This window comes from Scylla paramamosain, chromosome 41 (genome assembly GCF_035594125.1).
Source record: "Scylla paramamosain isolate STU-SP2022 chromosome 41, ASM3559412v1, whole genome shotgun sequence".
NCBI classification, from domain to species: Eukaryota; Metazoa; Arthropoda; class Malacostraca; order Decapoda; family Portunidae; genus Scylla; species Scylla paramamosain.
In genome coordinates, this window is record NC_087191.1 from 5884467 (window position 1) to 5896966 (window position 12500).

The 12500-nt window shown below is 37.5% G+C and overlaps 1 protein-coding gene across 1 annotated transcript in view; it reads left to right on the top strand.

Moving 5' to 3' along the window:
* LOC135092866 (dehydrogenase/reductase SDR family member 11-like) overlaps positions 1–12500 on the top strand; it is a 26523-nt gene that overhangs the window by 2663 nt on the left and 11360 nt on the right. Inside the window, exons 3-4 of the mRNA XM_063991616.1 lie at positions 1179–1350; positions 4528–4657. Of these exons, the coding sequence (XP_063847686.1) occupies positions 1179–1350; positions 4528–4657 (302 nt within the window). The remainder of the gene's footprint in view (positions 1–1178; positions 1351–4527; positions 4658–12500) is intronic.

Sequence of the window (12500 nt, forward strand, 5' to 3'; positions counted from 1 at the left end):
TTCATCTACCAATCAGTTTGAGAGCCAAATTTTTCCTTTTTTTTTTTTTTTTAATCTAACATTTTAGGCTTGAACCCTTTATTTCTTGTTCCGTCCTAATTAGTGATCCTAAGAATTCTGAGTACGTCACACTATCAGGTCCCTTCTAAGCCCATGCCTTTCTAATTAATGTAAAGTCAAAAGCTTTAGTTTCTTTTGGTAATGAATACTTATTATCATCTGTATGCTTTTAGTCATTTCCCTTTGTACTGATTCTAATATATAATAAAAATTATAAAATAATAAAAAACAAATGAATAATATATATATATATATATATATATATATATATATATATATATATATATATATATATATATATATATATATATATATATATATATATATATATATATATATATATATATTATTCATTTGTTTTTTTTCCTCCTGTAATATAAGGACAAGAACTGCACAGCACAATCTAGACGAGGCCTAACCAGCTACAAATATAACTTCACTATTACTTCAGGATGCTTTTTGGAGTCCCGAAAAATAATCGTGATAATCGCTTTATTTCTAGTCTGTTTTCTCAGGATGGAGATTAGAGTCATGCTTGCGTAATTTGTACCTTTATATACCAGGTCAGAAATTCCCAAATAGGAGTGCGCTCCTCTAGAAGGATGTGAAAAGAATAACTGATGAAATGATAGTTGGAAATAAGTACGCTTTATACGCTGGATTGCAACGCGTAGATGTGATGACTACTTGCAATTTCTAGTATTTTCTTATATTCCTATGTAACAGGTATCTGTCCTTACACCTCTAATTCTATCGTTCACCCCAAACCGATTTCTTATTAATTCCAATGACACTGACACTGGTGAGTAATTTTTCACAACACTGACAGAACAAAGTATGTGGTGAGGAACGGTGTGCAGGTCAGTTTGAAGCAAATCCGGGGCATCATGTCAAATAGTTTGAGAACCCAAAACCAAAAAAATAACTGCGCAAAAAGAAAGAAAAAAATGGATAATTAGCTAAATAAAAAAATGTTTTTTTCCACCTCACACACACACACACACACACACACACACACACACACACACACACACACACACACACACACACACACACACACACACACACACACACACACACACACACACACACACACACACACACACAAACAAACACAGGTCATGGCGGACAAACTTAAGGATCAGCCAGGGTCGCTAGTCCCAATGCAGTGTGATCTTACAAAGGATGACCAGGTGCTCGACATGTTCGCGCGGATCAAACAGGACCTCGGAGGCATCGACGTCCTCATCAACAACGCGGCGATGTCTATTTTCAATTCAGGTTTACTAGGTGAGTGTGTGTTTGCTGGACACGCCTACTAGCAGTGTATGTAATGTGCACCATTATGACAATACCCAAGAAATGCCACTGATATCACTCAGTGGCACTGAGAGTTGATAGGTGTTTAATATGTTTCTTTCCAAAGCTTGGGAATTTCATAAAATTTAGGTGTGAAAATCTACTAAACTTGAGTGTGAGGTTAGTTGAGAAGGGATCGTAATGGTTAAGATGCATACATATTTAAAGAAGGTATCTTGAATAATTTCCGACTTGCTACATTGTACCGTGTCCTCCTCTCCCTCTTGCCTTCTTCATGATGGAGCATATGGGATGGATGTGATAAGCCAGGAAAAACTGCACAAGTGTGAGTCCAGATGTGCTGAGATCGAAGTGTGGCAAAGTCAAAGGAATAGAGTTGAACACGTGGTCTGTGGTCCACGTGAGGCTATATGGTAAAGTAAGTAACATATAGTATGTGTTCGATTATCTTTATGTATTATATTATGTATTCTACCACGTGGATGCTCAGCTCCACATGCACGACACCTGACAGCTCACTTGTTCAGTCCTACACTCTTGACTTGACCACACCTTGACCTCAACACAGCTTGTCTTATCACACATACTCCATACTGTCTTATCACAGCACATACTCCATCTTGAAGGAGGAAGGAGAAAGAGGAGGGCACGGTACATTATGCCGTCAGTGGTGCATCGAAACGGTACCAGAATGGTAGGTGGTTGTGACAGCGGTGTGATACTACAATATTCGCACTGAGTAAAGCGTCTTTCCGTCATGCCATATGTAACTGGAGCAAAATTATAAGGAATTAAACAGGGGGCAAACAAGTATAGAAAACATCAAGCAAAAATAGCATGTTAGATCAAACAGAATGAGAATGTAGGAAGTGTGAGCGAAATTTCAAATTGATCTCTACAATAACGTGAAGACTGGAGAAATGACCCATCTTAGGGACGTGTTGAATCTACATGCAAACTTCCAGCAAGAAGGAAAATTAATGTTGAGAGAATTAGAAAAAATAAATAGATAAATAGATCAGACAAGGAAGCATGGTTCCGGAAAGTGATAAGAGGAACTTCATTAGAAACATATCACTTCCAAAAAAGTGAAGACCACAGAGGGAACAGGAAATATCATTATAAAGAATTTAAACAACAGGCGTAATAGAATCAGAGGCTTGTGATGAAGGAAGTCCAGATGATTCAGTGTTCCGTTGTTAGCAAATATTCACGAACAGAGTCCAGCTTTAGAGATAGAATAAATAGCACCAGTAGCATTGGTGCTGTCTGAATTAAATTGAGAAGGAAATGAAAAAAAAAAAACGTGTTGGACCTATTCTAGGTTTATATATTCACACGAAAGGGATCAAATAAGATTTTGAAATTATTGTTAATGTAAGAGTTCTGGTATACCATCACGTAGTAATACCAAGGGCTTTAGTTTTAGGAGATGGAAGACTGACAAGTACTGTTTGTCGGCACGAGCAAAATGAGTTGTACCAAGAATTATAAGATTTGACACCCGATAAATTGCAGGGAATATATGCCTATGTAAAAGAAATAATCAGATCCTTTATGCATTCCACACATAAAAATACAAGAAACAATAGTAATTGCATGGAAACTCAGAGTAGTACTGATTTTAATTTAATTCTGGTTCGCAACGATATTCCTCGAACTGCAATTCACTACAGGCTGTTGCAATCAAAATCTATTTAAACATTTCTCGCACGTTAGAGTACTTGTCTTCCCCTAGGGGTTCCTATCGAGAGGGGCGATCTTAACCTCCGCGCGCGAGACCTTCCCCTCTCCTTTTCTATTACTAGATTTTATACGTCGCCACACGCTGTCTGGTTTGTATTCTCTGGTAGCATTTAGTTAAGGTCGATTAGCAGCTGTTTACAAAACTCACTTTATATAACTATTCGTTGTCTGATTTTGATAGCTGTGATGAGGCTGCGACATATTCTACTAATATATTACAACCCGCTGCTCTGCAATCCGTCCCTAGGACTTCTTTCCGTCTTCCCAAACGTCCGGTCCCTTGGTTGAACAGAGATTGCTCTGTTGCTGTGTGGGGTAGGCGTGATGGTTTCTCTCATCTTCACCGATATCATGAGAACCCACAGTGCACGGGTTCAGGTTCGATGGGTTTTAAAGAAAGCACAGCGAACGTCTTGGGAAGACAATGATTCCTCGATTAAATCTCAAATCCCAGTTACACGAGTGTGACACAGAACATTCATCCCTTTCTCTAGTAAATTCTGGAATTCCTTGCCTGTTTCTGTATTTCCTCCTTCCTGTGACTTAAACTCTTTCACGAGGGAGGTATCAAGACACTTATACTACTCTATCTGGCATTTCTATTCGGCAGTTTTTCGGGAAAGGGCACTTAGTGGGCCTTCTTTTTTTCCCTCATAATTTTGTTGTCGTTGACCAGTGAACTTGTATAAAAAAAATGAATAAAATAATAATAATAATAATAATAATAATAATAATAATAATAATAATAATAATAATAATAATGTATGGCAGCGTCTTTTAACCCGAGAAACGAAATCCATGAGTTGCAGCCCACTGAGAAATCCATTTAATTACTAACTGCAACTTCCTCTCAACCAATGGCATCCGCGTCGCAGAAAAGGAGATCGACAAGTCATCAACTTACGAGTATAAGCAACCACGAGCTTATCGATGCATACTGATGGCACCGTTTATAGCCACAACAAAAAGCATGGCACTAAGTATACTTCCTTGTGGGAATCCATCTTGAAGTGGATGAGCTTCAAACAATGCTAACAACTCGTACCCATAAAGAAAAAGAGAGAGAGAGAGAGAGAGAGAGAGAGAGAGAGAGAGAGAGAGAGAGAGAGAGAGAGAGAGAGAGAGAGAGAGAGAGAGAGAGAGAGAGAGAGAGAGAGAGAGAGAGAAAAAATTTCTTGTATAAAAATAGGGAGTCGAGCACGAAGACAGAGCTCAAACAGACTAAGTAAAATGGCGTAGCACCAAGCCATGTATTATGCTTTGTCAAAAAAAAAAAAAAAACGTAACGTGGTGTTGTTTACAAGCGAATGCTTCACAAATAGATTCTAATGGGCCTTCTTCAGGACCCATGTTCTTCCGTTCCTATGTTTCTCACGTTGGTTTTCTCTCTTGCCAACAAAGAAAGCACTGCTGAAGACTGGCGAAAAATGCTTGATCTTAACGTGGTCGCCCTGTGCTTGTGCACGCGGGAGGCCGTGGCATCAATGCAAGAACACGGTACTGACGACGGGCACATCATACACATGAACAGGTGAGTGTAATGTGTGACGTTACAACAAAGGATTATTGGTGGAGTGCAACACTGTGCCATCAGCTTAAAAATAAATAAATAAATAAATAAGAGTAGGCTTCTGGTGCACGTCTTTAAGAAAAAGAAAAGTTGTAGAGTATCTGATGTTGAATAAGGATTAAGTTATAAAGAAAGAGCAGGAGGCCAATAGTACTAAGGTAGAGCGCAGTAATTTTATGAAAGCCGTAGTGAAGAGTACAGAGTTGTGGAATATGATACGAGTGGAAGCTGGCTGGAGTGAGAAACGGAAGTGAATGGTGGTGAGAAGAGGTTAAGATGGTTGTAGAGGAAAAAGGAAGGCGTTTGAGGTATGGTTATATGAGATACAAGGAAAGCAGAGGACAAGCGGAAAGAGATGAGCGTGATGCTAAGGGAGGGATGATTATGATGAAAGACGGGGAAGAAGGTTAAAAGAAATGTTCAAGAGAATAAGAAAAAAAAAGTGAAAAGGTGAAGAGAATTAGGAAAGGGCCATTTGGCAGGGAAGAATAGGTGAAAGCATAGGATATTAGAATGCTAGTTAGGCAGGATGAGGTGAGTATTTTGATAAACTTCTGAATATAGAGGAAAAAAAGCATGAAATTTGGTCATTTGGGAGAGATACTAGAGGTTATATACTAAGGTAGAAAAATGAGGCAAGTGTAGCGAAAGAGGAGGTGCAAGCAGCAGTAAGGGGGAAGAAAATTGAAAGAGCACCGGATCTGGATGGATGTGCAGTGGAGTATTTGAAGGCAGGTGGGGTCAGTATCATGAGAGTGGTTAGTTACAATGTTAAATTTGAGTTTCAGACTAGCACGGTACCATTGGAGAGGGCAAGTGCATATGTAGTTTCTCTGTATGAAGTAAAACTAGATAGGCATGAGTGGTCTAATGAGGAATTCCGTATGCTAAGTCACCAGATGTCTCAGCTGAGCTCCGCCCAATATTCACGTATTGTAAAATCTTGTTACTGTAATTTCCATGTACTTACACACACATTCAGCATTTATCAACATACTTTTATGCGAATTTCTACATAGAAATGATGTTATTCATAACTTCGGGACAAAATAGTAAAAAATTCATATTCTATCGACATCAGTTGGTAAAGCCATCACTGTTTTAAATACGGCACAGTACAAGTCTATAAACTACTTGATTTACAAACACAAAAATATAAGCAATATGGCGATACTACTTTAAACATTAATATGATAAATCATACTCAATGTCATCGTAATATAGTGAAATATATAGGATACAGTGAATTTATGCAGCGATTAACTAACAGCGATAGTCATGGCAAGGGTGGTAGCTGCTGCTCAAACCAAAACAAACTTCTCTTACGTGTAACGAGGATTTACAGCCATGCCGTCAACGTGTTGTGTGCCTCATTGTTTAAACAGAGGTGGTGTCTATAAATTTCCTAGTGATGTTGAACTGAGGAAGCAGTGGACAGCTGCTGTTAGGAGAGACAAGTAACGTCCAGTAGCAGCCAGCCGAATTTCTCACAGGCACTTCACGGGTGGTGACTATGTTGCTACTAGTGTTCATGCTAAATTATGTTAAAGGTTCAATAGATAGTGTCAAGGAGTCACCCAGGGAGTGTATTCACATCCGCCAGCGTCCTGTAGTACATGAAGTTTTCGTTTTAGTTTGACCCACCACTCGAGTTGACGATTTCAATTCAAAATTATTTTTTCCATATACTACGAAGTTGTTCTTTGTCATTAATTATTTATACTGGCATAGATATATTGCCTATGATTTATGCTGTCTGCATTAATACATTTCATGTGTACACATTATAGTGTACCTGCTTAAAATAAAACAAAATTGTTAATATTCCTTATGGACAATAAAAACAACTACAGTATTTGTAGTCTAAGATGCAGTATAACCATACAGTATTACCTGTGTTAATTCGCTGACGAATATATATATATATATATATATATATATATATATATATATATATATATATATATATATATATATATATATATATATATATATATATATATATATATATATATATAGTTACAAGCAAAAATTCCTATCCCTCTAACAGGTGCCTCAAACTGAGCTAGCTTCCCCCAAGTCTTAGATGTAGTCTTAGATGCAGTATAACCATACAGTATTACCTGTATTAATACCCTGACGAATATATATATATATATATATATATATATATATATATATATATATATATATATATATATATATATATATATATATATATATATATATATATATATATATATATATATTCATTCTTGGAGACTTCAGTGTCCACCAGCAACTTTGGGTTCCCTCTCCCTTCACTGACCATCCCGATGAACTAGCCTCCAACTTTGCTACCCTCTACTACCTAGAGCAGTTAGTTCAACATCCAACTTTGCTGACTCTTGGAGATACGCCCAACATTTTTGGCCTTTCTCTAACCTCTAATAGTTCTGCTTATGTTGTTACCCTCTTTTCTGCGATGGACTCCTCTCATCACAATCTCATACCTGTATCTTATCATATTGCTCCAATGTCTCCTTACGATCCCGCTAAGCGGAAGTATCTCTGGCGTTTTGCCTCTGCTAGTTAAGGAGACCTGAGGAAGTATTTTGCTGATTTTCTTGCAATGACTACTGCTTCCATGTCAGAGACCCGAGAGATGATAGTGCCTGGCATGAAAGCGTTTATTACTCACTCTTTTCTCGACCTAAACCGTCTTGAACTTGGTTTAACACAGCCTGTTCTCATGCTATACATGATAGAGAGGTGGCCCACAAAAGGTATTTGAGCTTTCCACCACCAGAATCTCATGCACTTTATATTTCTGCCCGGAATCATATCAACTCTGTTCTCCAGCTACCCAAAACTCCTTCATTATTAGAAAGTGTCAAAATCCTTCAAGATCTAACTCCTCTCGTGACTTCTGGGGCCTACCCAAAAAGATCTCCAATAACTTTGTTTCTTCTTTCCCTCCTTTTTTTCAACCAGATGGTACCACTGCTATCACATATATCTCTAAAGCTGAACTCCTCGCTCATACCTTTGCTAAAAACTCTACCTTGGACGATTTAGAGTTTGTTCCTCTCTCTCCTTCATCCTCTGACTACGTCATGCTATCTATTAAAATTCTTCGCAATGATGTTTTCCACGCCCTTGCTGGCCTGAACCCTCGGAAGGCTTATATATCTGATGGGGTCTCTCCTATTCTTCTCAGAAACTGCGCCTCCGTGCTTGCACCTTGCCTAGTCAAACTCTTTTAACTCTGTTTGTTAACATATACCTTTTCTTCTTGCTGGAAGTTTGCTTACATTCAACCTATTCCTAAAAAGGGTGACTGTTCTAATACCTCAAACTACCGTCCTGTTGCTTTAAATTTCCTGCCGATCTAAATATTTTGAATCCATCCTCAACAGGAAGGTTCTTAAACATTTATCACTTCACAACCTTCTATCTGATAGCCAGTATGTGTTCTGTCAAGCCTGCTCTACTGGTGATCTGGCTTTGCTTACTGAGTCTTGGTCATCCTCTCTTAAAGATTTTGGTGAAACTTTCACTGTTGCCTTAGAGATATCAAAAGCTTATGGCAGAGTCTGACACAAAGCTTTCATTTCCAAATTAACCTCCTACGGTTTCTATCCTTCTTTCTGGAACTTCATCTCAAGTTTCCTTTCTGACCGTTCTATTGCTGCTGTGGTAGACGGTCAACTTTCTTCTCCTGTATCTATCAACAGTGGTGTTCCTCAGGGTTCTGCCCTGTCACTAACTCTCTTTCTATTACTCACCAATGACCCTCTAAACCAAACTTCTTGTCTTATCAAATCCTATGGTCATGATAGCACACTACCCTTTCCATGTCTTTTCTTAGATATCCAACCGTTCAGTAGGTAAACAATTCATGAAGGGAAGCCACACTTCTGATCTCTCTGATTCTTTGAATTTCTGATTTGAGGCAGAACAATCTTGGCATTGTTCACTGCCTCAAAAATTCAATTCCTCCATCTATCAACTCGACACAACCTTCCATACATCTATCCCCTCTTCTTCAATGACACTCAACTATTACCGGTCTTCTACACTAAACATCCTTAGTCTGTCCTTTTTCTTAAAATTCAAACTAAAAACTTCATATATCATCTTTAGCTAAAACAGCTTCTATGAAATTAGGTGTTCTGAGACGTCTCCGCCAATTTTTCTCACATTAATCCCTCCCCAGCTGCTAAATCTGTACATGTATTGACGGATAAGGATGGATAGACATGTTTCTCATAAAGGAGGAGGGGAAGGGGTGTTCCACTCATACCGCTCTTCTAGACATAGTGGAATCAAAAGCTTTTCGTCTCATCAACTCCTCTCCTCTAACTGACTTTCTCCGGCCTCTCTCTCATCGCTGCAATGTTGCATTTCTAGCTATCTTCTACAGCTATTTTCATGGTGACTGCTCTTCTGATCTTGCTAATTGCATGCCTCCCCTCATCTCGCGACCTCGCTGCACAAGCGTTTCTTCTTTCATCTCAATTCTGTCCACCTCTCTAATGCAAGAGTTAACCAGTATTCCCTATCATTCATCCCTTTCTCTGATAAACTCTGGAATTACCTGCCTGCTTCTGTATTTTAACCTTCCTATGACTTGAATTCCTTCAAGGGGGAGGTTTCAAGAGGCCTATTCCTCAATTTTTGACGACCTCTTTGGATCCTGTTCGGGGAACGGCATTTTAGTGTTTTTTTTTTTGTTGTTGTCCTTGGCCGATGTCGCTCCTGATATATATATATATATATATATATATATATATATATATATATATATATATATATATATATATATATATATATATATATATATATATATATATATATATTCTATGTAGGGAGGAAACTGGCCAAGGTCAACAAAAATCCAATAAAAAAAAAAAAATATATATATATATATATATATATATATATATATATATATATATATATATATATATATATATATATATATATATATATATATATATATATATATATATATATATATATATATATATTTTTTTTTTTTTTTTTTTTTTTTCCTTCTTTTTTTTTATGTAGGAAGGATACTGGCCAAGGGCAACACAAATCTAATAAAAAAAATGCCCACTGAAATGCCAGTCCCAGAAAAGGGTCATAGCAGTGGTAAAAAATTGGAGGATAAGTGTCTTGAAACCTCCCTCTTGAAGGAATTCAAGTCATAGGAAGGTGGAAATACAGAAGCAGGCAAGGAGTTCCAGAGTTTACCAGAGAAAGGAATGAATGATTGAGAATACTGGTTAACTCTTGCGTTAGACAGGTGGACAGAATAGGGGTGAGAGAAAGAAGAAAGTCTTGTGCAGCGAGGCCGCGGAAGGAGGGGAGGCATGCAGTTAGCAAGATCAGAAGAGCAGTTGGCATGAAAATAGCGGTAGAAGACAGCTAGATATGCAACATTGCGGCGGTGAGAGAGAGGGTGAAGACAGTCAGTTAGAGGGGAGGAATTGATGAGACGAAAAGCTTTTGATTCCACCCTGTCTAGAAGAGCAGTATGAGTGGAACCCCCCCAGACATGTGAAGCATACTCCATGCATGGACGGATAAGATCCTTGTACAGAGTAAGCAGCTGGGGGGGTGAGAAAAACTGGCGGAGACGTCTCAGAACGCCTAACTTCATAGAAGCTGTTTTAGCTAGAGATGAGATGTGAAGTTTCCAGTTCAGATTATAAGTAAAGGACAGACCAAGGATGTTCAGTGTAGAAGAGGGGGACAGTTGAGTGTTTTTGAAGAAGAGGGGATAGTTGTCTGGAAGGTTGTGTCGAGTTGATAGATGGAGGAATTGAGTTTTTGAGGCATTGAACAATACCAAGTTTGCTCTGCCCCAATCAGAAATTTTAGAAAGATCAGAAGTCAAGCGTTCTATGGCTTCCCTGCGTGATATGTTTACCTCCTGAAAAGTTGGACGTCTATGAAAAGACGTGGAAAAGTGCAGGGTGGTATCATCAGCATAGGAGTGGATAGGACAAGAAGTTTGGTTTAGAAGATCATGAATGAATAATAAGAAGAGAGTGGGTGACAGGACAGAACCCTGAGGAACACCACTGTTAATAGATTTAGGAGAAGAACAGTGACCGTCTACCACAGCAGCAATAGAACGGTCAGAAAGGAAACTTGAGATGAAGTTACAGAGAGAAGGATAGAAACCGTAGGAGGGTAGTTTGGAAATCAAAGCTTTGTGCCAGACTCTATCAGAGGCTTTTGATATGTCCAAGGCAACAGCAAAAGTTTCACCAAAGTCTCTAAAAGAGGATGACCAAGACTCAGTAAGGAAAGCCAGAAGATCACCAGTAGAGCGGCCTTGACGGAACCCATACTGGCGATCAGATGGAAGGTTGTGAAGTGATAGATGTTTAAGAATCTTCTTGTTGAGGATAGATTAAAAAACTTTAGATAGGCAGAAAATTGAAGCAATAGGACGGCAGTTTGAGGGATTAGAATGGTCACCGTGTTTAGGAACAGGCTGATTGTAGGCAAACTTCCAGCAAGAAGGAAAGGTAGATGTTGACAGACAGAGCTGAAAGAGTATGACTAGTTAAGGTGCAAGCACGGAGGCACAGTTTCGGAGAACAATAGAAGGGACCCCATCAGGTCCATAAGCCTTCCGAGGGCTTAGGGCAGTGAGGGCATAGAAAACATCATTGCGAAGAATTTTAATAGCATGAAGTAGTCAGAGGGTGGAGGAGAGGGAGGAACAAGCCCAGGATCGTTCAAGGTAAAGTTTTTAGGAAAGGTTTGAGCGAAGAGTTCAGCTTTAGAAATAGATGTGATAGCAGTGGTGCCATCAGGTTGAAATAGAGGAGGGAAAGAAGAAGCAAAGTTATTGAAAATGTTTTTGGCTAAATGACAGAAGTCACGAGGGAAGTTAGGTCTTGAAAGGTTTTGACACTTTCTATTAATGAAGGAGTTTTTGGCTAGTTGGAGAACAGACTTGGCATGGTTCCGGGCAGAAATATAAAGTGCATGAGATTCTGGTGATGGAAAGCTTAAGTACCCTTTTTGGGCCACCTCTCTATTATGTATAGCACGAGAACAAGCTGTGTTAAACCAAGGAAGAGAAAAGTAAAAGTAGAATAGACTGGTTGGCCATGGACACACGTGGGATGAATATATATGAACCCGTCGGATGTGTAATGGGTATATGAGGTAGTGAATATATATATATATATATATATATATATATATATATATATATATATATATATATATATATATATATATATATATATATATATATATATATATATATATATATATATATATATATATATATATATATATATATCTCCAGCAGTGGAAAGCATCATCATCAACTGGGGCGAGTACATTATGTAAACTCAGAACAGTAGTAAAGTTGCATGAACTCTAGAACAGTGGTAGAAGCGTTAGTCAAACAGGAAACAAGTAGTGGACATCAGTCCTGTCCTTTCATCAAGTATTTCTGGAAAACAATAAAATAAATAAATAAATAAATAAAAAAAACATATAATATATAATATATAATATATATATACGAGTATATATATATATATATATATATATATATATATATATATATATATATATATATATATATATATATATATATATATATATATATATATATATATATATATATATATATATATATATATATATATATATATATATATATATATATATATATATATATATATATATATATATATATATATATTTTTTTTTTTTTTTTTATGAAAACAGTAGAGCATGAGCAGTGGTAAGAATCAGCATTGGTGAATGGTTGTGGTCAAGG